General features: G+C 39.2%; 1 protein-coding gene across 2 annotated transcripts in view; it reads left to right on the top strand.

Moving 5' to 3' along the window:
- FAM193A (family with sequence similarity 193 member A) overlaps positions 1-24,810 on the top strand; it is a 77,632-nt gene that overhangs the window by 26,131 nt on the left and 26,691 nt on the right. For both annotated transcript variants that reach the window (XM_083833006.1, XM_083833005.1), the window contains exons 2-8: positions 4,075-4,140; positions 7,120-7,365; positions 9,689-9,855; positions 10,127-10,294; positions 13,486-13,720; positions 16,671-16,795; positions 21,660-21,804. In XM_083833006.1, coding sequence (XP_083689132.1) covers positions 4,075-4,140; positions 7,120-7,365; positions 9,689-9,855; positions 10,127-10,294; positions 13,486-13,720; positions 16,671-16,795; positions 21,660-21,804 — 1,152 coding nt within the window. The remainder of the gene's footprint in view (positions 1-4,074; positions 4,141-7,119; positions 7,366-9,688; positions 9,856-10,126; positions 10,295-13,485; positions 13,721-16,670; positions 16,796-21,659; positions 21,805-24,810) is intronic.

The raw sequence follows: 24,810 nt of genomic DNA, 5'->3' as shown, positions 1-24,810 counted from the left end.
AGAAGCCGGAGCGGCATCAGGCTGCCGGAGGGAGGGAGGGAGCTCGGGCGGCCGCACGCAGGGCTGCTCCCTCCCTGAGGTGGGAGGTGATGTACAGCATCCGAGAAGGCCTGGAGCAGCTGGGGCAGCGGGGTTTGGCACAATGGGTACAGGCAGGGGGGCAGGTAGCGTGGCCCGGACCTCCTGATGGCTTTCTGAATGTGTTTTTTGGGGAGGGAGATGGGCAGGGCTAAGAGTGGTGGGTTTCCTCCGTATTATGCAGTTGCTTACAGAAAATGCGTTGTCTCAAATGTTTCAACAACTGTAACTGTTCACTTCCCTATAGAAAAATAAGGGGATTAATTCACGTGCTATGGAATTACCTTTGAACGTTGTAGAATAAAGTAACAGCCTTCATGTAACCTTTCTCTAGTCTGTGTCTTCCCTATTGCGCTTGAGAAAGTCAGTGTGATGCTTTCTGTTTTCCCACAGGATAAATTTGATTAATTACCTTGCTTTTTCAGCATCACATCTCTGAACTGCTGAGGGTTCAGTGATGACAACTTGAATTCAAGTCTGTTCCCTGTGCCTTTATTTTTCCTGAGGTTTTCATGGGACTTCTCATCCCTCGTCATCCCTCGCTTTCTTCGTGCTGCCTGTGTGACATAACCGGGCTTCCATCCCAGGGCAGCTGGGCGTGTTTCCGATCTTGTAACTCATCCCTCAGCCCACGGGAGCTCCGATTTTGATTGTGACAGGCTATTACAGCAGCTCCTGACAGGCTTTGTTGGAGTGTGTGCGTCCTAATTGCTCGGCCGGTTCTTCAAGGTCATTCAGGTGACTTCAGAGCATTGCTCGCAGCAAGGCTTCCCTCCTTCGTGCTTTCTGGCGTGAATTATCCTGTGCTGAGGTAGCGTGCCTGTTTTCCAGAGAACTAGGGCTTTAAAGAGGGTGAATTAGTGTGGCAGCAGCTTGCAAGATTGTTTTTCAGTGTAAATAACATCTGCAGAAAGAACAGAGGAATAATTTTTTCTAATTAACCTTACGGTGAAGAGGGCATGCGCGGTTCCTGTCCTAGGGATCGTGGCAGTCTGTCAGCTTTCCTTCTGGCACTCACCTTCACAAAATAGCCTTTGGAAAAAAAAAAAAAAATGAAAATAGATGTTCAGGACTGTTTTAAAAAAAAAAACACTCAGGGTTGTCCAGAAGTGACAGCTGTCTAGTTTGTCTCTTGCTTCACGTTTATATACTGAATGGCATCTGCTGACATACGGCCCAGTAACTAGATCCTGCAAGGCCCTTCTGCCTGTCCGCAGTCTCTTCAGGAACATGATGAACGTGGTGCTGTGGGGGAGCTGCCTCAGCTCGGGCACTTTCTTCTTCCAGACTTCGGACAGGGACGGTTTCCTTGATCTGCTCTGAGAATTTAACTACTAAAAAAACAAACAAAAAAACCCACCTCCTGCTCCTCTGGTGGCAGTCAAGTACAAAGCAAGCGTTTACACACTAATTGTTAGTGCAGCTCTTCCATCACCGAGCTACTTTAGGACTCTGGCCTGAACATCACCTGCTCCTGGTGGTCAGTTGGAGTTATCCGTTTGCCTACATGCTGCCTTCCAGCAGGGCTTTGCTTTGAGACATCCTCTACTGCTTCCTCTGTAAAGACAGCTTTCACAGGGAGAATATCTTGAAGCTCTTCGGTAGTGAACATGGAAAAAAAAAATAAATCTGGTGCTTCTGCCATGACCTTGGCTTGTTGGAGCATTTTCTAATGAGAATATTTTTCATTTCATTCACCCTTACAGCTTCTGACAGACCACCTTCTCTTTACAACTCCTGTGCCTTGAAAAAAGATGTAGCTGTAGTTTTAGATTTATCCCTCATTTCCTTAAATTTTGAGACCATCTCATTGTATTTTTTTTTCCTGTTTAAAACCAGGCAGTTTTCAGCTTGCTATTGTTTGAGCCCCATTTGGGTTGCTTCTGCGAGATTCCTCTAATTTTTCTCTGATGTGCTATTTAGCCATCTCCTTCCCTTGCCTGCCATGTCATTGGTGCCTTCCTCCCTGTTCCCGTATTCTCAGTTGTTTTTTGTATTTCTTCTTAAGTCTCCCATAGTGTCTTAAATCTCATTGCCTACAGACATTTTACTTGTGATGATTCCCTCTGCTTGTTTCTTCTTTTTTTAGTTCCTTGATGTTTGTTTCTCCTGCAGATATTATGGTCACTGCGAGTTTTGGGGGGTTTATACTAATATTTTGAACCAAACAATGCACAGCGCCTAGGATCAAGAGATGCAATGCTACTGACAAAAGAAAAGGTATCTTATTCCATGGAGCAGTGACTCCTGACATTCAGTTTTTTTGTCATGAAACGTACTGGATAACAGAAACTTCCCAATATTTTTCTTTTCTTGTCAAATTTCTGAGCGCCTTAGGTGTGGTCGCTCAGTATCAGCATGTGAAAATACTATGGCTGATGCTTTTCTTATAATCAGTTTCTTGAATATAGGGAAGGTATATGTATTTCCTTAATGGAAAGGTTTTTGAGAGATTTGTCTTTCTTTGAAATTTCTCAAAAAGTGCTTTCAGAGCGGCAGCTACCAATTTCACTCTAAACTTTGTAACTGGTTTCTTTGCTCGTGAAGGCACATGCATCCAACTGCCCAGTCAACCTCCAGTACTGGAAGCCCTTTAATTGACGAAGAAGAGTTTTTGTTCAAAAAACTGTTCTTTTTTCCCCTTTTTGGAAATTGGGTGGAAAAAATAAGAAAGCAAACTTGATTTGATTTTTTTGCTCCCGTTGTTCTAGACCTGAGGTGTCTGACTTGCGTATTAGGAGGGTGTTTCTTCAATGCCCACTCTTCAAAGTTAATTTTCTTATTCGTGTCTTCTCTAGTAATAATTTGAAGCTGGTTTTATCCTCTACTTTGCCTTTCGAAAGTCCAGCTGTAGACAGTAGCTTTGCAATAATGGGTCTGTAAACCAAGCAGCTGGAGCTGGTAGTCTGTGGGTGAGTAGGGCTGAAGGATGCTCTTCTGTGCTGGGGGAGGCTTCAGTTTGAGTCTCTGGTTTGTTAGCAGGGCAAAAATATTTTCCGAAATCTGTAAGTCTGGCATGCAAGATGTGGGGTTTTAAGGTTAAATGGGATAGTTGTTGTAGTCTTTAAAGCAGTCTTAAAAATATTAATATCAGACAGCAGGTAGAAAATTGGAGAAGAAAAGGAGGTTAGCACAAACAGAAGAGGTAGAATGAAGGTATGAGTTACATTATATCTGAAATATAAGCAAGAAACCAGTGCTCAAGAAAAGGGGAATAAAAACACTGACTCTTTCTCCCCCCCCCCCCCTTTTTTTAATCAAGCGCATTTAATTTCTTTTTCTTCAAGGCAGTACAGTTTAGGATTCTTTGCCACCATCGACTTCTATTTACATGCTGTCTGAACTTCACACTTGTTCTAGGGTCATCAAATAGTACCGGATGAAAACACTTGTGGCTTGTAAAAAGTACTTCATTGGTATCTGGTGTAGTTTCTGCAACACTTGTGGAAAAACAGGGTGCAAAAGAGATCTTTGAGCGGTTTCTGTGTGAATCAAAACTGGCGCAAATCAAGCTACAGCGGTGGGATAGCTGGCTGCAGCTCAGCGGCTTGCTATGGAAGAGTCGTCCTGGTTAACACAGCATGCGTTTCTAAGCAGTATTGTATTCCACTTTGTAAGGGAAGGAATCTTTGGTAATTGTCTCAAGTTACAACAGATGCTTAAAAGCAAAATGCAAACAACCAAATACAGAGAAAACTTTGTTTTGCTTATGACTTATTTTCTGTGTCAATTCTCTCTGATCAGAGCTGCACTGCTAATAAAACAGCTATACTAAAAAAAGCTTTAAATATATAAATTGTTATTTTTTTGCATCAGTAAAACTTTATGGTAGAAGAAATTGCTTTTCCTATGTCTGCAGCCAAACAGTCATTGAAACTTGAAAAGCTGTTTTATCAACCCTTAGATTCAGGGGAATGGTTTTGTTGTTTCTATTTTTTAATCTTTAATGCTGTTTTTAGCGTAAAACTTGACCGGTGTACTGTTATTTTGTTCCAGGTTTCGCTAAATGGTACACAGTTTACGGACAATTCTGTTGGATCAGAGTTCACAGGTGTTTCTCAGGTATGTGCAGCCAGATTTTGAGAGTGCGTATTATGGAAGCAGTCATATAATAATGGGAGAAGGAATTACAGTGACATATAGAGGAAGAATCAATAACAAGATGTACATTTTTTTTTGTTTGCATTAAGGATTTGGCTAACTGAAGTCAGTTTCTGGTAACTTCACTATTCAAGCTTTAAAAAGCAGTGCAAGTTACTATTTCTAAAGTGAAATTATATTATAATAAGCTTGAAATTGGACATAGATGTGAAAAAAGCTATGCAGTTTCATGGTAATAAAGTTATTCTTGGAAATAAATCTAAATACATAGCAGAGAGGCGGTTATTTCTGTTCCAGCTTGTCCTAGTTCCAACTTTCCTTTATGAATGTTCTATCTGAACATGTTTCAGAGGGAAAAAGTGAGACTGGGTGTTTTCTTGCAGAGATCCATCACACTTTTTTTTTCGAAGCTTGACTAGTCAAAAAAATCTTGTCTCAAAATGTACACTTCAACTCTGATTTTGCTAGAGACAAATACAATGTTTAGATGACTTCAAATGATTTCTGGATTGGACTAGATTCAATTTCTGTTGTAACAAATGTTCACTGCATTCTTAATCTCATAAATAAGAAAAGGCAATCCATAACTTCATTTCAGCATGACGGAGCGACAATAGATAGCTGTGATCCTTATCGTCTAGATTTTGTCAAGGTTCCAACTACCCTTTTTGAAATAAACTGCTTAGAGACAACAACTACATCTGTGACCCCCTCAGTTCTCATTCTTAGCAGTTGATTGCATCTTACTTGAGGGACCTAGCACTCTCGTTTGAACTTGAAGTCTGTGTTAAATACAGGCCCAGTTAGGAGACTGTGGGGTTTTTACTGAGTCTGTCTAGCAAGCATTAAGATGGTTGTTCCTGCTTTATTTGCCATCGTGTGTTTTGTTTGTTTAATGATGATAAAGTTCTAGAAGTCCTTGCGATGTGGTTGGTGTATGTGCTGAACCTTACCTTTGCAAAAGAGTGTCAGGTTGCTGTAACTTCTGCACTTCTACTTTTCCTCTACTTTTCTTCCTTGTTGGAAGATGTTCTGCAGCTGATGTTTATAAGGATTTGCCTTTAGAAGCTGGAAACGTCTTCATTATACCAACAAAGACTTGATCTGGCGTCAAAAACATTCTTTAGGAAGGAAACTTTCAGGGCTAAGGGGATGAACAGCCATGGTGGCCTGCTGTGTTTTGCAGACAGGGTTTAGGTGTCAGTATGAGGCATCAGCTCAGCCAAGAGCCGTGTCTAGCTTGAGAAATGTGTTCATGCTTGTAGAGCCGTTCTGCCTTTAAGAAGTCAGAGCGAGTCTTCCCTTTTAAATGATGATACCTGAAAACCTTGAGTAACACCTGGAGAAGGAGTGTTTTTCTTGCCCTAGTGCTTAAGTGTGAATTCTTGAAATGGCATCAATGAGGGAGATCAGCTGTTCTTATTAAATCTATTAAGTTTTTCAGGAATTTCTGAAAGATAAGATATTTGGGGAAATGATTTCAATGTGTCTTTTATTAGTCCAGAGTTCTCGGTTCTTTCCATATTGTTGAGTCAGTTTTAGAAACACAAAACACAGAAATCAACTTCATAACGCTGTGCTGTTTCTCTTCAGATGTCAACAACAGGGAATTCATTTGTTCTGCCTGTGAAGACAAGAGGACAGTCAATTGTGTTACGGCTTGACTTAGTTCTTTGCCCTAGAGAACTTGCTTGATATGTACTTGTGCAATATAGGCCTACAGGATCCTTAAAGCAGTGTTGTGTTGGTGTTGAGCAGTATTTAGATGGATGCTTGAATGACTAAAATAAAATTTAAATATTTTGCCTTTCCTTTGAGAAAGAATGTGACTATTTTCTAGTACCTAGTAAGAGGCCTACAAGAAAGCTGGAGAGGTGTTCTTTATCAGGGAGTGTAGTGATAGGACAAGGAGGAATGGCTTTAAACTAAAAGAGGGTAGGTTTAGGTCAGATATAAGGAAGAAACTCTTTCCTCAGAGGGTGGTGAGGCACTGGCACAGGCTGCCCAGAGACGCTGTGGATGCCCCATCCCTGGAGGTGCCCAAGGCCAGGCTGGATGGGGCTTTGGGCAGCCTGGGCTGGTGGGAGGTGTCCCTGCCCATGGCAGGGGGTTGGGACTGGGTGGTCTTTAAGGTCCCTTCCAACTCAAACCATTTTATGACATTGAGGCTTGCACAGAGGATATTAATCATTAAGGCAGAGCTAGTAGCTGTAGAATTGGACAAATCTGAAATTCTGCCATTAAAAGATGTTTTGTTGCATCAGTTACGACTTTGACTTCTTGTGAAATTGTTCTTGTTTGGCTTGTGCTGCTTGACCTATTTTAGAGCATCAGTCTTGGTGAACAATCAGCATTTCGTGTCTGAACCATGACTTCATGCACAGTAGCATGAGAAGAGAAGTGAGATGAGAGATTTTTAATTGCCTTTGTCCTCATAAGTCAACAAGTTTGCTTTACTCAATAGCTGATTGTGGATTTAAGGCCTCACTGATTTTTTTTGTTGTTGTTAAAACCAAGCTAAATTTCTGTTTTGCAACAAGCTTAGCTAAGAGTGTCTTTGTTCCAAGAAATACTGAACAGGAAGGTGACGCCAGACTTCAGAACTGTTATTTGCCTTTTTACTTCTGAGAATGACAACAGTAGAAGGAATTGTACTATTCCTTTTTTACCTAATAGATTTTTTGCACTTAGGTTCCCCATCTAAAATAATGCAACCTGTAGTCCATGCCCATGAAAAGCATTACTATTTTTAAATGGAATTTATTCATAACACCAGTTTGGCAAACAATTGTTATGAAGACTGCAGTGTTTGATCTTGAGATACTTGAAATGTTTACCATTTAATAATGACTTAGATTTTTAGTTTGTTTTTAAATCTGAGTAACTTTTTCTGTTGTGTTCTATGAATAACCAGTGTGCTCTCAAAACCTTTATTTGTAGACGCCATTTACCTTTGGCTTGGGCCAAAGGGCACCATATACAACTGGCGAGCATTGTCTTCTTTGTAGAAGTGAACGAAAAGATACTTCGCTTTCAGAGAGCGGGATAAAAAATTCTAGCAAAACAGCACTTTCCACATCTCCAAAAGCAAACAATATGCTGCATCTTCCACTGTGGGTGTGTCCAGACTGTAGACGAACAGTCGAAAAGGAGGAGAGGCATGCTACAATAGAGCAATCTCTTGTGGTGAGTTGAAGTAATTCAATGTGGTACACTAAGAAGATGAGTTACAATGTGCTGAATGCTACTCTGTGCTTTGGAGCCACTTACATTGTGAGTGCTTGGAAAGAATTTTAGGTGATCTTGAGTTGTTTTTCGTATGAGCTAAACTGAACAGGCAGGTTGTTTCTTGCATTTGAAAAATGAGGTCTGAGTTTGGGATTTTTGAACAGAGAAGTCTCTTACTGTTTTTTGCCCTTTCAATTTAGTGGATCTCATGCTTGGTCCTTTCCCCTTCTTAAATTTGGTTTCTTCAACTCTTACCAGTGCTACTTCATGCAATCCAGTATTTTCCTATTCTGCCCGCTCACATGTACTTCCCCCCCTTTGTGGTCTATGTAGTAGACTGAGTTTTCCTTGGGCTTCCAGTGTGCTTGCTCTGTTCTTTGACTGCACTTAGAGTGCTACCTTCCTGCCTGTCTCGGTTCCGTCACTTTTCCTTTCCTTTTTTAATAAAGAAGCACTTTGCATAGTATGTGTGTAACAATCACTCACTTTTGTAGCACTGCAGACACTGATTTAATGCATGGTGTTAACATTTCAGGCTATGTTTTTGTTGTGTTTTTTTTTTTTGCAATTAAGTGTGAAAAAGTATTTTCAAATAAGAATTCAACCTCAGTAAGAGCAATCCTCATCCTAACAAACCAAGTTCTATGTCAGGTCCAGCCAGGCCCCATCAGAAGTGAACTATAAGGCCATACTGAAGAACCAAATCATCACAACTGATCTGGGAAGCCTCAAATTTCCAATAATTGGAAGCGTTATAGATTCCAGCTGACATCTCTGTGTAGAGAGCTAACAGACTGTTCGCAAGCCTGCAGGCACATGCAGATCTTATTTCAGTAAACAATTCAGTGTGGAAAAATTATTGTCGTTGTATAGCATAGGTTGTGAAACTCGTGTTAGTGGCTCAGTTAATCCTTGTTTTAATAAGGACGGTTTAAGAGTATATCACTTGTACTTACAGTTATTGGTTACTGATATTCTTGCTCTTAACAAGGGTTAATGAAATTAATCGAAAAAGATAACATTTAAGGGGATTATATCAATAGCCTGATAGTAAGCACATTCTAGAGATGTCAAAAAACAGCAATACTGAAGCACGTAATTGTTCAATCGAGTCAAAAGTTTTGACAAATTGCATTAAAACTGAGCTCAGATAGTTAAGACATTGTCCTACAGGTGCAAGGAAGGCAGGACTTGCTTCCTAAAATTCTTGTTAAGTTATGAATACTCCAGATCAAATCAAAATTGATGATGTTTAGCAACTGTTGCCTTGTTTCAAGAGGGATTTTTAAAAGCAAACAAAGTATCCAAGTTTTCAAGTTCAACTTAAAGCAACTAAATGGATTAGGTGGCTAGTCAAATTACGAAAAAAAGGGGAGGGAAGAACTCAAATCTGTTAGCAGTCACTGCAAACCAGTGTGTAAGTGGCTCTGTACAGATGTTTTTGTGCTCAGGCTGCTGTTGCTGTCATTACCTGGATGTTCTGACACTTGCATTGCTTCAGCACCATCCCCAGAAGCTGCTCTTGCTGTTGGCAGTAGATGCCTGCAGGTTTGGTTTAACAGCTGTCTGTATCCTGCTCCAGGATGTGGAGCGAAGCAAAAAAGCCCTCTGTCATTCTCCTAATGTGGAAGAAGCTTCTGCCTGGCATCACAAACAGCTGGTGGCAACCTCGGGAGGGTGCAGGAAGGGAAGCATGGTGTACTAGGGCTGGAGCAGAGAAGAGAAAGAGAACCTGGAGCCCAAAATACCAGCAGCCTGCGGAGAGTCTCTCATCTGCTAGGACTGAGCAGCACTGCATGCAGGAGATGGAAAGCTGCTGTTACTGGGTTTTGGTGCTGACATCCATTATGGCAAAGCACTGTGCCTTGCTGTTATAAACAAGGAGACTTCATGCTTTTTGCTGGAATGGATTGTTAGACTACAGAAGTCAAACATACTGTCAAGTAAGAGACGGAAGAGATATTACTAGTTTATATGGTTAATCATGGATGATGCAAGCTTCCCTTTAGCTTAGTTCATTGTTTATGCTGGAGAGCATAAAAATGATAATTATAACCAACATGCATCCATTATTAGAAATGGAACTCTATTTACATTACTGGCTTTCTCAGTCCATCTTTTGCATTTATTGGTCTTTTCAAAGATAAATTCTGCATGCCTGGTGATTTTCTCCCAAAATATATTCAGCACTAAGAATTGTCATATTATTTGCTTATCTATTAACATTTTACACTTGTACCTTACAAACCAAAGTTGCTACCTGTGTTTTTTTTCCTTTCAGAGCCAAGACTTCCTTTTGCACATGCCTCTTGGAAACAGTGGATCACAGCAGGAATCTGTAGGAGGAGGAAGGATAACTGTTGGTGCGCAGACGGTGCCTGCTGCAGATCTTAGCAATTCCTCTCCTTCAGACATAGCGTGCAACTGTGAGGCCTGTAATGAGCGCAGGTAGGAACTGAATTGAAACTCAATAGCATAATGCCTGTAGTCAGACCTTCCGCAGTATATTATGGCTTGCTTGTTGGCTGATGCTTGAACTACTTAAACAGGGCTATCTGACAATGGTAGCAACTCTTATCTAGTTTTGTGCTGTATTTTAACCATATATTCTGTTTTTAGATACTTAAGGTTTTTTCTGAAGAGCATCTTCAGAATAGTAGGGATAAATACACTATTTGATGTACAAATTGACAGTAACTATTTTTGTTATGATTTGCAGAGAAATTTCAGCAGAGACTGAACGTGAATCTCAGCAGCTTCAAAATTACTGGTCAGAAGTAAGATACATGGTTCGATGTATATATCGCCAAGCCGGGACCCCTTTGGCAGATGACCAAGACCAATCTTTGGTACCAGATAAAGAAGGGATGAAAGAGCTGGTGGATAGGTATGGCACTTCGAAAACTATATATTAATTATTAAGGGGATTTTTTTAAATGAGTTACAAGTAACTTGAAGCATTGCTTTTTTTTTAATAAAATGTTGCTTACCATATTTGTCTGTTGGTTCAGAATGGTTGCCTCTCCATTAGAATGAAAAGTCAGAGTTTGCTATACTTCACGTGGGATTTTAAAATGCTAGATTGAATGTATGGAAAAATATTACTTTTGTATGCTATTTGCAATAGGGATATTAATGGATAATCATGGAAGAATTCCAAAACTGTTATTCCTCAAAAGATATTGAGATGATTACTGTTAATAATAAGACACTGTTTAGCTTTCCCCACATGAGGATCTTACTTTGTTGAACAAACTTGATTTTATAATAGTGATTACATGTTATAGTAGTTGTAACATTGAGATGATGTTTTTGAGCTTTTCTGGGTATGAAGTCAAAGATGTGCTCAATGAGCTTGCTGTTTTTTTTCCTTGTCAGAATATTATGGTTGTTCTTGAACATGGTGGAACACTTTATTGTAGCTTCAACCCAGCTGGAAGTGTGGGCAGAGAATAGGTTCTCTCAGTGTATGTACTTCAATACATGAAGGTCTGACTGATCTGAACTGTAGTTTTCTATCTTCAACTAGAAACTGCTTAATTCTGGCAAGGTAGAGAAACTTGTGGAAGGTAGCCACACAGAGCTATATTAGAAGGCTATAGTTCTGAATCAGCCTTAATAAGTAATTAAATAAGCTTTTTGCACTTCGGTTATATAAAAACAGTGTGTTTAGTTTTGAATGTGAGTTGTGTAATGCAGAGTAATATAGTATGCCTACTTATTAGTCATGCTTTGTTTATTCAAATTAAGTGATCAAAACACACAACATAGGTTTTGAAATCAAAGATTCTTAAATATAGTCACGCTTTATTTAAATTAAGTGATCAAAGCATACAATATAGGTTTTGAAATCAAAGATTCTTAAATGTAGTGTGTAGGTAATTAAAACTGAATCACAGCTAAAATGGTTGTTTATTTCTATACAGTTTCCCTCTAATGGAAAAACTTTGGAAATTTTAACACACATTGTGCAGCTTTCTTACATAGGAGCCTGTCTCTAGAACTGTTTCTCACTGTTGAGAGAGATTATGAAAATTAAAAGGCAGAAACAGAATCTCAGAGAAGGAAATGTTCAGTGTTAACATGATGGCTTTGCACTCCTTGTGGTCTCCAAAATATGAAATAAAATTAGTATACTAGGTTTGTACAAACTGGATTTGTGCAGACACGCGTGACTTCAGTTTGTGGTACTAAAATTTAATGGAACTAGTCAAAGTAGGTACTGAAAGGTATTTTTTGTTTGTTTCTAGAAAGGAAAAGAAAGAAGAAAATATCAGTAGTGTGCCAAGTATCATGCTGTGGCCAAGTAAATCTTTTTCTAAAAGGCAAACTCCTTATTACTTACTTAACGCTCAGCTCTGTTAAATAGCGCTGGCAAGAAAAAAAACTGATCTGCTTTCTTGAAAAGAAGTAGTGGTGCCAAGTGCTGTGCCTATTGTATGTTGGTTACTTCATGACAGTGTGATACGAGACTATACTGAGGGAAGAGCAGGGACTAGGGAGTAGTGGACTTGCACAAAGCTGTAAGTACTTATCTAATGCCTTTCTTCTTCCCCACCTCCCTGAGACAAATGCTTAAAAGTCTATGCACAGGACTTTCAGTTGTACAGTTTCACTCTGAAGTGCTTCAAAGCAGCCATTGTGTTTTGGTAGAAAGCAGTGATGATGGCTGACTGAAACCCTGTTCTTCTTGTGACTGAAGTGCCCACTGAGATGGAGTTGTGAAGTCCTGCTGGGGGCTGGTGACTAAACCATTCTGTTAGGTATTTGAGAGCTCTCTGTATACAGCTGGAGAAGAGTGGTGATAGTGATGCTGATTTTATTCTGCATGCCAGCTCAGGCTCGTGCGTTACCTTCTCCCACCAAGGAACTGTATCCCAATGCATACATAGCAGAAGGCAGCCCTGCTTTGTTGGGCAGTGTTCACATGCTGCTTGGAGCTGCAGCAAAAGATTCTGGTGTGTGGGAACTTTGGGTGCAGCAAGCACAGCACCTGCCCAGGATCCTCAGAAGAGTTTTCCTCTCTTTGAGGTGTTTCAAACCCACGTTTCATTTCCAGAAGAGTATCAGACCTAGCCAGCTCTGCGCTATCCTTCACAGGAAGCCCTGACCCTCTCAGAAGCTGTGACTTCGAATACCTGCAACCGTCACTGCTGCATGGCTAAAAGGATGTGTAGAGGGCAGTATGTATCTGTAGCTTGAAGGTTAGTCTGCTTCCCTCAGACAAATGACTACCAAATTCTGGTCTAGATTTAAAACAAGAAAAAAAAAAGCCACCAATCATTTGTGATGAATGTGGCTTAGGTGCTACTGAAGTAGTACCCTAAGTTGTGTTCTTAGAAAGACGCTCGTAATGGTCTCATGAATCCCACACCCCTCTCTGCAGTGACACATCTTTAATAAAAGGTGCAAAGAGTCTTTGTAGAGAAGACCCCCAACTTGGGGTAAGAAACTCTCAATGAAAGTGAGAATGAGTTTGAGTGCCTTAAACTTCATAACTATGTGAAATGTCATCTTTCAGTTGAATGTAACAATGGAAGGGTCCCACAAAGCAGTCACGGAGCCCAGTCTGGTTAGTATGTGTTTACACGTGTGCTGACTGCCGGGTGAGTCAAGGCCCTCCAATGGCTTGAAGTAAAGGACTGTCCTTCTGCATGTGTTAATTGAGCCTGGGTCTGGCTGTTCCAAGTAGACACTTATTAGGGTTGTGTGTGAGAGAAAGAACGAAGAAGTGGTCAAGAAGCATGTCTGTAGAATCTAGGTGCTTGGGGGGTTGTATGCCAAATGAGTAAGGGTTTTTAGCTCACAAGTTGCAGTGAAGCCCTAAGGTCCTAAATTAGTTTGCTCAGGGGCAAACATCCTTTGCTAGTTCTAGTCTGAAAGCTACACAGCAGCTGAGTTCCATAGTAGTAGGGAACTGGGCTGTTCTCCCAAATCCGAGGTAGTTCTGTAAACCTTAGTCATTGTTTTTTTTAATAACAATAATAATTATCTATAACTGCTAAGTATTTTTTAGGAGAGTGAAAATTGATTATTTGCATATATTTCTTTTCTGTCACAATTATTCTAAAAATACAGGCTTTGTGAAAGAGATCCATATCAGCTTTACCAACGGTTGGAACAGCAAGCTAGAGAATATGTACTTGAAATGAAGGTTCGTCTGCTCAGACACTTGTCGCTGGGATCTAAAGTTGCATCAACATTAGCAATACAAGGGCCACCCCAGGCACATCAGTTCATCTCACTCCTACTTGAAGAATACAGTGCACTCTGTCAGGCAGCATGCACAATCAGCGCCTTCCTAGTTACTCTGGTAAGATTGAAAAAACAACCTATATGCTCCAGCGTGCTAGGGGTAATGATCGTAGCGGTGTTCTGGGTTCTTTAAGAAGTCATCCGTGATTCGTAAAATACAAGGTCTTCTGTGTGCACCTGCATGGAGGTGGGATATTCTGAAAATGTGGCTTTTGCTTTTCAGAAAGGCAGGTTAGGCATCTCTTACAGTGAATCGATGAAATTAGCCTCTGTGAAAGAACAGGTGCATTGCTGTTTGTGGTATTTATTTTGAAACTAGCCTTTAAGGCAATCTTCTACAAAATCTTAGGTAATTTCTTGGAAAATGGGTGAAACATTTCTGTTTCTCTTCAGTGATGCCTCGAAAAACACATTTGAAGGGTGCAGACTTGTGTGTAGCACTAACACAAATTGTTCTCGTGTTCAATTTTTTCTTTTCCTTCATAAACAAGAATGGATACTTGAAAAGATAATCTCTTCCCAGGAATTAATATGCAGTCTAACTATTTCTAAAGTTTTTGCTCTCACATCCCTTTTTTGTCAGCCGATAATGCTGTCAGATTTGGAATTGAATTGGGAAGTAGAAAATAAGCAATAGCCTTAAATCTGTTCTTGAGTCCATCATGTCCATCATGTGTGAGTAATACAGTAAACAAACTTGATAGTTGTTTAAGGACCAAGGTTATTAATCCTGTTTTGTTCAGAACCTTTTTCTGTACGTCCTTTTCCATTACCTTTTTCCTTTTTATTCTTGTGTAAACTTTGTGCAAGCACAAACTTGGTCAAACTGGTGAATTTTGTTTTTTATTGCTGATTAGCTAAAAGTGACTGTCTGGGTATGTAAAGAAAGGAAAAGAGTGGGCAGTAACAAGATGACCACAGGTGAGAAAGATAAGATGGAATGGAAACTGAATGTCATCACTGAGGTGGGGGCTGTTCCTGTGTAGAAAGCCAGGCATATCTGGTACTTTTCCTGTTGTCAGTAGTCTGTATTTGTTGTTGTCCATATTATCTTTGCAAGCTTTGTCACTTAGATTCAGATAAGAGGTCACTATATAACAACAGTGACAGATAAACTGCCACCTCCAGTTTTTTGGCTGCTTTTAAGTCATCAAATGTAGGTGCTTGAGAGAAATACCAAGTAAAATACAATTCCTGTTGTATTTAAAAATAAATAAATGCCAAATAAGAAAACTCAAAGTACCCTAGACTACTCTTAACCTTTTCTTCCTGCAGCCCAGTAAGTACTGAAAGCTTCATTTCTACTAAGCTGTGACATTGAGAAGTTGAAATGTGAGACTTGGAAGTATAAGATACTTTTCTCTTGTCATACATTTGGTAGATTTATTAAGTGACCTTTTCATTAAATAGACTGGTATGTCACAGATTTCAGTACAGATAGCAGGGTGACTAGCCCTTTCAGTGTGCATGGTCATTTTCTCTGAAGATACTAGTGCACTGTAGAAGAATGAATCTTTTCAGCTGAAATACACAAAAGGCAGTCAAGATCTTAAAACATTGTTTTTTACTGCAGCTTTCCTTTTAAAGGTTAAAACCTTTGCATGTTGCTTGCTGTACAAAGACTTAGAGTGCCTCGAATCTCTACCTGCAAGGAGCTAATTTCTCAGTGAAGTTATGACTGTCCCACCTTTCAAAGGAATCCAGCAAATGTGCAGAGTGAAGAGCAGGAACTAAAGCCTTTTGCCTTACCAAGGAATGAAAGACTGTAATGAGAGCAAGCTGGAGAGACTGGGGGCAGTATAGAAAAGCCCTTGAGTGTAGAGACCTCAGTATAGTGGTCTAGAAGGGAGAACTTACCTAGTATTTTTTGCAAGAAATACTGTACGCTTCATAATCAGATACATAAGAAGATTTTGTAGATAACTGTTGACCGTTTTGTTCACAGCATAATACGGAAATTGCATTGGTAATTCACCTTTTTCATTGCTGAGCCTTGAGAAACTATTAGCAATTCATAGAGGCTTTAAATATTTTAAAGACATAGCATTCAAAATGAAAGGGTACGTGTCTCTTGTGCAACTGGGAAAAAACATCCTACCCCTAAATAGTAACAACAATAAACCAAGTCCTCGATTTTTTTGAATACTGATATTCTACTACTTAGGTCTGATATGAGTATGTATTAATTTTTAACTCACTATGCTTAACAAAACTTCGAAATTCTAAAATATTTCTGGTTAGTCAAGGTTATGGTGCGTAGGTCTCACCTCCTGACCTGATAGTCAGAATGCTTGCATTTACTTTAGCTGTTTGAGGGAATCTGCTGTAGAAAACCTGTCTGCTCCTGTTGATACAGAAAAACCTAATAACTTGGAAAAAACAGATGGTACTTACCTTTGATTCTGATGTTTTGATAATAGACTTACTTTTTAGGCCTTGAAATTAAATACATTTGTATGTTAAATGATCTTAAATAGAAGAACATTCTGCTTATTAGAGAAGTGAGCAGTTGGTCTCTTGGCTATTTAGAAAACTTGCATTTTTCAAAAGAAGTTGCACTTTGAGAAACCTCTCTACTTGATTTATGTCAATTTTGATGGCAAGCTATAATTTTTATTCCTATGTGTCTGTTACTGGATAAGTTCAAAGAACTGAAAAACAATCAAGGATGAGACAGCTTGACAAGAGAACCTGAGAATAACTGGTTCAGATCATAAGATACATTTTTCAGTGCACAGAGAAGTGGAAGCTTTCAACAACACAGTCTCTTTTTTCATAATCCATGCCAATTTAGAAAAACAGAAAATGAAGCTACATCTATTAAGCCATTAAATAACTGTTTCATAGTTTGAATATTAAAACTGAGTAATATGTGAGCTGAATAATGAAGCCTGTAGGCTGGGGGGTTTAATAGAAATTAGACTTAAAAGTTTATCTTGAGACAAAAGTATTTTTTTTCTTTGTGTTTTATGACCTGAGCTTATTTCTGTTAATTTTTTTTGTTATAGGAAAATGAACATTTGAAGAAATTTCAGGTGACGTGGGAATTGCACAATAAGCATCTGTTTGAAAACCTGGTATTTTCTGAGCCACTCCTGCAGAATAGCTTGCCAACGTTAGTGTCACAGCTAAGGTAGAGACTTCAACTTCTCTTTTCTTATTTAAAGGAGAAAGCAAAATTCTTGTTTGCAACCACTGTGTTTAAAAATAAATTGCTCTGCTTGTCCAATTTAATAGGTAAAAAGTCTTGTCAATATGTTTGGAAAAGGGTCTTGTTGATGGAACAGGCTGCTGTCATCACTTGCTTGTCAGAAGAATTACTACTCCAGTCTGCTTACTTGTGGGTTATCTAGTAAAATGTCAGTGCCCTATGAAAATGCTGATGTCTTGATTTGAACACTAGTCTCCTCATCAGGCACTGGTACTGTATTCACATCTCTGCAAGTGAATTAAAGCCTGAGTGCCTTCCTGCTTCTAGTGGTGTACAAATAATTATTTTTTTTTGCTTTCTTCAGTGAATAGATGGCTTAAAGAAAACCCCACACCCTTGTTGTGTGTTTGTAGATCCGATAGCATATTGCATTTCCTGGGGCTTTAGAATATGTATTTTGTTAGTAAAATTGTTCTGCCTGTGGTTTGTGTGCCTGAAAGGGCTTTTTTTTTTTTTTTTTACAGAAAAGGTGTTGTATTAATTCACATAAATTTAATTCTTAATCTTACAATATTAAGTTCTGATCTTTTTAAAGTACAGCCATGCACGGTTCATGTTGACCTCTCAGACTTGTTTCTGATGAAAACATTAGTGCTTTGTGTGCGCTTGTCCTAAAGGTATTGTCTTGGATATTTTTTTCCCTGCTACAAGAGCAATATGATTAAATGTCTCAGTTGCAAGCAGTGTTGCTCACAGCAAAAAAAGAAACTTCCGAGTTCTCCCTTTGCTAGTAGATACTCAAAAGGAAAGCAAGAAAAGGCAGGAAAACATGCTTGCCACTGGGCTTAGCACTGGGTTGGTACTGAGACCCCTTTTCAGACAGGTGTTTCTGTTAACTGTGTTCAACAGCATGTAGTTCAGTTGCATGCTTGTCCTTGGCTCTCTTGATCTGTGCTTGACTTCCTAGTACTGCTTTCACTGACAATCCTCAGGCATCTTGCATGTTTTCTACAAAGGTTTCTCTGCACCTCTTACTACATCAGTCCTGGTTGTATCAAGGCTATTTATATTGTCATTGTCTATAGAGATGAGAACGTTAAGAAATGACCTTAAGTTTCTCTTAAGTCCAAAAATGTTGGATTGTTTGCCTTTACCTGTTGTTCTCAAGTGCTACGGGAATTCAGGTCAAAGCAACAGAAGGTGTTTCTCTGAGGAGCTTCACTGTAGTGACAGCTACTTCCAAGGCTTACAGTCAGAGTCTGTTCCTGCAGGAACTGCTTTACCAGTACATCAGTGCTCCCTATATATCGTTACGGGTTTTTCACTTAAATTGTGGTTTTGCCTAGATTGATTCACAGGAGTCTTCTTTGAAAGCAGAAGTTCAGCATAAGCTTTTCATGTTCCATGCTTTCTAGTTTATAGACTCTTTCTTTAGAAAGCATAGGCTTCTGCTGTTCCTTTTCATGTAATCAGATTTTTTTTTCTTATGAGATCTCTGGGCCTTAACCATCCCTAAAGAAATGTGAATAATGCTACCTTCCATTGGGAATTTGGTACCATATGGAGTGGAGGAACATCACAGCAGAGGCCTCGCATGGGGGAGCATGAGCATCAACCTAGTCTCTTGATGATTTCATCTTGAATAGCAAATGAGGATTGGCTTTTTATGCTCTTTGCTGTTGATTTCAAGCCTTTAAGAACTTCTCTCTGAAGGAATACTCAACACTTTACAAATGGTCATTGTATAAATGCACACTGGTTTGTAAAGGGTACATTCTAGTAGAAATTCTCAAGGATCTGAGAGGCTTCTCCATCTCTGAGAGGGAGGATGGTCCCCCTCTGAATGGTCTGTCTCTAGCAGATGGAAATATAGTTTGCAGTAGATCTTATGGCTAAAATGCTTGTTTATATGTTTTTTGTGAGCACTGAGGTTCCTCAGTGTGGTCATTGGTCTCACCTCTAGGTGCTGCATCTGTTAATGCTTAAAGAACCCTGGTCTTGCTGTTCTGCTGGTTTGTGAAAGGAGAAAACTAGTTAGTTGAAAGTGAGCTCTAGTAAGTCTTTTCACCTAGCGCAGGAATATCATTAAGCTCAGACATTAGGAATAGTACTTTTGGGAGGACTATTTTACATGATACAAGATTTACAAGATACTAATTGTTTCTGTAGTTGCCATGAAGAGAATATAGTCTCTGAAACTTTCAGAAGTTTGAGACTTACTTGAGGTTTTTATTAAAGCTCCGGTTACGGAGCCTTTAGAAATGCACAGTCCGGTTTAACTACACAGCAATAAAAGAGCCTTTGAAGGATTGAAAAGTATTGTGTTGTCTGTAACTTTTGAAAAAAAAAATCTTGGCTGTATATATAATTTTCAAACCAAAAGCCTACTCCTTGTATCAGTTCTAAGAGTAAGCACCTGGTTTTCTTCAGACTTCTTGAAGGAGAGGCAGTCTTTCTCCTGGTTCAGGATACAGAGCAGACTCTTTTGCAACAGCCAAGACTCCTCTATAGGCAGACCTTTTCACTTTTTCTCACCCCCCAAAAATAACAAATGGCCCCAAATTTGTATTGAAGGGATGTTCTGTTAGGTGGTTATCTTCATTGATGTTTATCCCTTGTCCAGTTTTGCCTTACTGTTGTTAGAGTTTTGCTTACATGCAGTAGAGAAGGTACTGCTGGAGTTCTGTGACGGAAGAGCATTGGTCTCGTTGTTTTCCCTTCCTGAAATGTGATAATTCACGTTTCCTTCCTGAAAAGTGAATATTTAGGCATCCCAGCTTCACTTGGGTTTTGAGTGTTCACTCTTCGTCATCCGTTGTCTAAATGAGTAGACCTTTTGTACACCTTGGGCTGTTTCAGAATGCGTAGTTTGTGTGCTGTGGTTAATTCTGAGGTTATTTATCAAACGTCTGACTGTAAAAGATGCTTGCTTAGTGATGGACAGCAATCTTGAGGGGAGGTGGGATAACTAGCTGATACAGGTGGTCAGCCGTGCCAGGTCTGGCCCTCTTCTCAGGGTAGACGAGAGGGTCATAATGCGCTGCAGCTTGTTCTGTTACCTTGGGTTTCTTTCAGAGGCACATTACGTACAATCTGCGGACCAGCTATAAGAGCTGTCTGTGTGCTTACAAACAATTATTTAATCAGCAGGGCTTCTAGATCAGACTCTACAATTCATAAGGGTTTATTTTCATAATCAGTATTTAAGGAAATCCTGTCACCCGTTGCTTTACAGCTGCCTTGCGGGTAACAGTATGTTTGCTAGTAGCATGTAAATAGTTGTTAATCTGTACCCAAGAGACACAGTAGAAATTGAAAGTATAAGTGCTGCTGCATTGTTAATGTAAAATTTAAAAAATGAAGTTTACTTCTAACTTGAAAGCATATTTTGAAAAGATGTTTGTGTACAACTAGTGCTTGTAAGAGTACTTCTATTCAACTGCAGCTGTGAGAACAAATTCTTCACTTCTGCATAGTAAGAACCAGAAATTCACATAATTGCATCATAGCAAAAACACAGGCTTTAGGGAAAGTGATTGTGATCTAGTAACTGGAACTGACGGTGCTCAAGTCTTTTTTGTACCCTACCAAAAAAGGACTTCCCTAGGTTTCTAATGAGCAGAATTGCTTGCATAGCCTTCTAAGGTGGTTGTGTTGCAGGTTCTCATCAAAAAAAGGACATGAAACTCAAGTTCATTGGCAAATTGATACTAATGGCTATAACTTGATGCTTACTGTTGTCAGTTGTCTGTTTGCTCAACTCTTGTTTAAGCTTAGCTGCCATCTTAAAATTAAGGGCTCTGTTCTTTGCCAGGTCATAGACAGGGCTTTGTAGTTCCTGAGTTGGATTAGTATCCTGATGCTGTGGAAATCTGTAGCAAACCTCCAGAAATGCTGTGTCAGGGCTTTAATGTCAAGTGTTAAGATGTGCGAATTTTGATTTTGGCACAGGCTTGTTGAGGCTTTGATCAACCACGCAACCTTTGTGCTTGGTGAAGTATCAGCCAATTTCCTCTTAATTACTGAGCAGGAGAAATGTTGAAAACCTTTAGTCTACTTGTGTCAATTCATAGGTCATTACAATTCAGTGTGCCTTAAACTGATAATTTCTAAGAATTTTGTTGTTGTTTTTGAAGTCAAGATTTAGGGAGCTTGCTTATTTTCTTAAGAGTCATCGTGATGATGTGCTCTTACGAATCCTTTTTTAAAGACTTTGCTGTACAAAAATGTAGCAGTAGAAACGAAATTAAGTCTTTATCCTATTTATGGGGCTCCTTACAGAGCCAGTCATCAGTGAATGGCATAAGCACATCTTGAAGTTGATGTTGCTGCTCAAGCGATAGTAGATGACTGCATGCAACCAAATTCTCAGTTGTGTCATTCCGTAGCATTTTCCCAAACTGGAGCTAGTGTAGTAATCTTTTTAGCATCGATCATGAGGGTTCTGATTAACAAGCTTCTAGCTTTATTTTTACCATTTCACTCCTCAGTGAACAGTCAACTTGTATATTTACCCTTTAGAATTTGGAAAGATAAATATATCAAGCAATAAAATTTGAATAAACATGGCTCAGTAGGGCTGACATCTGGTTGCCCGTGGGAAAGAGGCTCCAGAAATGTTGCACTTCCCACATTCTTGCTATTATTGGTTACAGAGCACAGGAACAAGCAGTTGTTGGTTATTTTTTGAAAAATGACTAAAAATACTCATTTTGGGATACAGACAGCTATGTGGGCCTAGGTATATCGATAATGTCACTTTAACAGCATTTTACAGGCTGGCAGAACTCGGTGTGATTTTTCAGTCGAATATCTCTTCAGTAACAAGCACTGTTTGAACTTCCAGGGTCGGAACAACACACGATTCCTGTAGTGAAGATATGTATAGTACCTTGCTACAAAGGTATCATCAGCTGGAACAGGAAATGGGTCAAGTTGCTGAAGCATGGCTTGAATGCCAGAAAAGAATAGATGATTATGTCGATGAACAGGTAAGAACTGTGTAAACAGTTTCATGACTAATCATATAAGGGAGCAGCTCATGCAAGGCTATGCCTCCGGTGAAGAGTTTCTTTGGTATTTTTATCTGGAGGCTTTGAAGCTACAAAATGATACTTTTTTCAGTTTTCAGTGATGTCAGTCTTGGAAAACAGAAAAGAATCCTAACACAATAAAACATAATGGTGATTGTACAGAAATATCTTCAAATTGTTGCATTAGATGGTTACGCCCTGTTTTAGAGATTCTTTGATTATTTTTCAGTGAATTCAGTCTGTAGATTACCCATGGTGTATTAATGTGAAACTTTCTTCCCTAGACATTGCTGGTTGGGGGAGGAATCCCCAAAAACTAGGCTTCCAAAATAATTGTATTAAATGAAATTCATAGCAAGACATTGCCTTGAAATGATTTTTAACTTCTTTATACGTGTTGCATATTGTGATATGAACTTTGTCATATCACATTCAAAACCAGAACTTGCAAGTCTCACTACATAAATATTTGTACAGATGTACAGATATTTGTAGATGTACAGTGGCATCTGTAGCTACCTGCTTTATAATTGTGTGTTCTAACAGCTGATTCTTCTGGGTCTGTGCTACATTACAGAAAACGGTGGTGTTGCACTGACTTCATTGTCAAGAGTTTACTTCTGAGGAATGTTGGCTGTTTATTTGGACAGTGATAGTTTATGCTCTCCCAAAATGACTCCCTTGGTTTTTGTCTATAAAGATTTCAAATTTTTATAATGCCTTAGGATAAGGCTTTGGATAGCGTTCAGTTCAATATTAAGTGTAATAGAAGAAAGAATTTGTCTTGAACTTGGAGATAAAGTTTCATAGAGCTCGTATTTTAAAGTTTTATGAGCATTATGAGTATAGAGATCTAATTTGAAACTTAGTAATGCTACATTAGTCTTACAGATAACAGGATATTTTGAAGTGTTACAGTACTCTGTAAATGTCCTCCAGAGGGTCTTCCCTGTGATGAAGGTTTAACTAAACTTCTACCATTAATTCCTATACCTTCAATTAGGGAGTTTAGGAAGCTTTTCTCTTGGTCAGGCTGCTTTTGTGCACCTAAATAACAAATGGCATCTCAGTGAAATTTTATCATCTCACTTTGTGTTACTAAATTCATTTTTTCCATGGTATCAGTGCTGTGGCTGTCGGATGCTGCCTCTCCAGTAAGAAAAGGAACTCGGTTCCCTTCTCGTCATGCACTAATTTTGCCAAAAGATGGAATTTGTGTAGAGTTGCATTCATATTGAGCGTCTTATTTGATATGTGCCCCCCTCAGAATCAACTCAGCTGATTTCCTGTTTCTCTGTATCAGGTGACCAGGCAGTTACCACAAGTGCTTCTTAGAGCATTTTTTATCTACTCAGTAAATCCCATACCCTGATGCAAATGGAAACCCCTTGTGCATTTGTGGAAACATAGCATGACATTCATATTAATGAATTTAAAAAACCCTGCAAAGGGTTTATGGGGGGAAACAATTTTTAAAAGTAACCAAATTTTATAGGTTGTATTGGTAATTATGCATAGAAAAGCATTTCACAGTCCCACCTTAAAGTCTGTGGTGATGTTACCCATGACTATTCTTTCTTGATCAAAACTGCATCATTTGGCATGACCATCGTACCTAAAATTGCAGTGATATTTTTGTCAACAAGGTAAAAATCATAAAGCCCAGCTACTATGGAAACTGTGGATCTTAACAGTGAGTGCATCTTGATTATTTGTTGCCTCTTGGCTTAACAAAATTGTGTGCTTTTATTTCTGGTGTATCAAAGGTCAGAGCATGCAGACCAGCAGCTAATAAAAGAATGGTCCTCCCTTATCAGCTGTGAAGCTATACCCAAAATTTAGACAGGACATGAGTGGGCAAAATTAACAGCCCTCTCCTACAGTGTGTGTTGTTACTTGTTCTTGGGGGGTGGGGGGGGGGGGAATGAACAGCTTTTGCAAGCAATACAAATAATGCATTTTTTCTAAAGACACTGTAAGGCAGCTGCATCATGCACAGGCTTGTAACAGTAATACACTCCTATATTGTGTGTAAACTGATAAAATTCAGGAAAAGCATTCATTCATATCAACACCTTTCTTGGTGACACATTAAGATGACATGAGGAAGATGTTCAGGGTATCTGTGATACACAAGAGTTTCAATACATACAGCCTGTACGTCCAGGCCCTACTGTTTACCAAATTTAGATGACATTTAACTTGGGAGGTTGTAAATGTGTTTGAATCATTTCCGTAAGTAAAGGCTAGATAATCATACGTACTTGGTGGGTGTTTCCCTTTTTTTTTTTTAATTCTGCTGGCTTCCACAGAAGAAAGGAATATAGAAATGCCTTTGCCCAGTTCCCCAAGAGTGCAGGGAGAGCTTCTTTCTCACCTTTTCCTATTCACATGTGATGTGTTACACTCCTGGTCAGCATAGTAGGAGATACACTTTATAGTATTTTACGGGCGTAGTTATTCTGTTGTCCTTATGGAACGTACATATCTAAACACATCTCTGGCTATTTCTTGGTGCTAAGAGTTTGTGGTAAGAGGAATTAATTTTTTATTATTTCTAGTGAAACAGGCTAGGGAAATAACTTAGATTCACAGGTGAAATTTGTGATGCTCAAAGGTATTATACACATTCGACAGAATTTAAAATTCGGAAACAACAAGCATCCTGTGATACATGTTTAAGCATCAGAGTTTCTTACAGGTGATCTACTGTAATGTGTCAGTTGTGACCAAACTGTTGGTTTTGCTTCCCGTTTAAATCTGTTTGAGATCACTTGCCAGTCTCAGTTCAACTTGCCTTGTCTGATAGATCTCAAACAGTTTTTAGCCTTAAATAAAAAAGGCAGAAGTTAGTCATAGTAGACATCTCTTCTTGGCTGGGCAGCAGTGCTAGCATATTCATTGCAGATGCATAAGACTGGAGTGTACATTTCTCATTCTGATGGCATCTGAATTTCTGTATAC

This window comes from Anser anser (genome assembly GCF_964211835.1).
Source record: "Anser anser genome assembly, chromosome: 4".
NCBI classification, from domain to species: domain Eukaryota; kingdom Metazoa; phylum Chordata; class Aves; order Anseriformes; family Anatidae; genus Anser; species Anser anser.
Note: the sequence above shows the minus strand (reverse complement) of the source record. Positions and strands in the feature narration are given on the sequence as shown.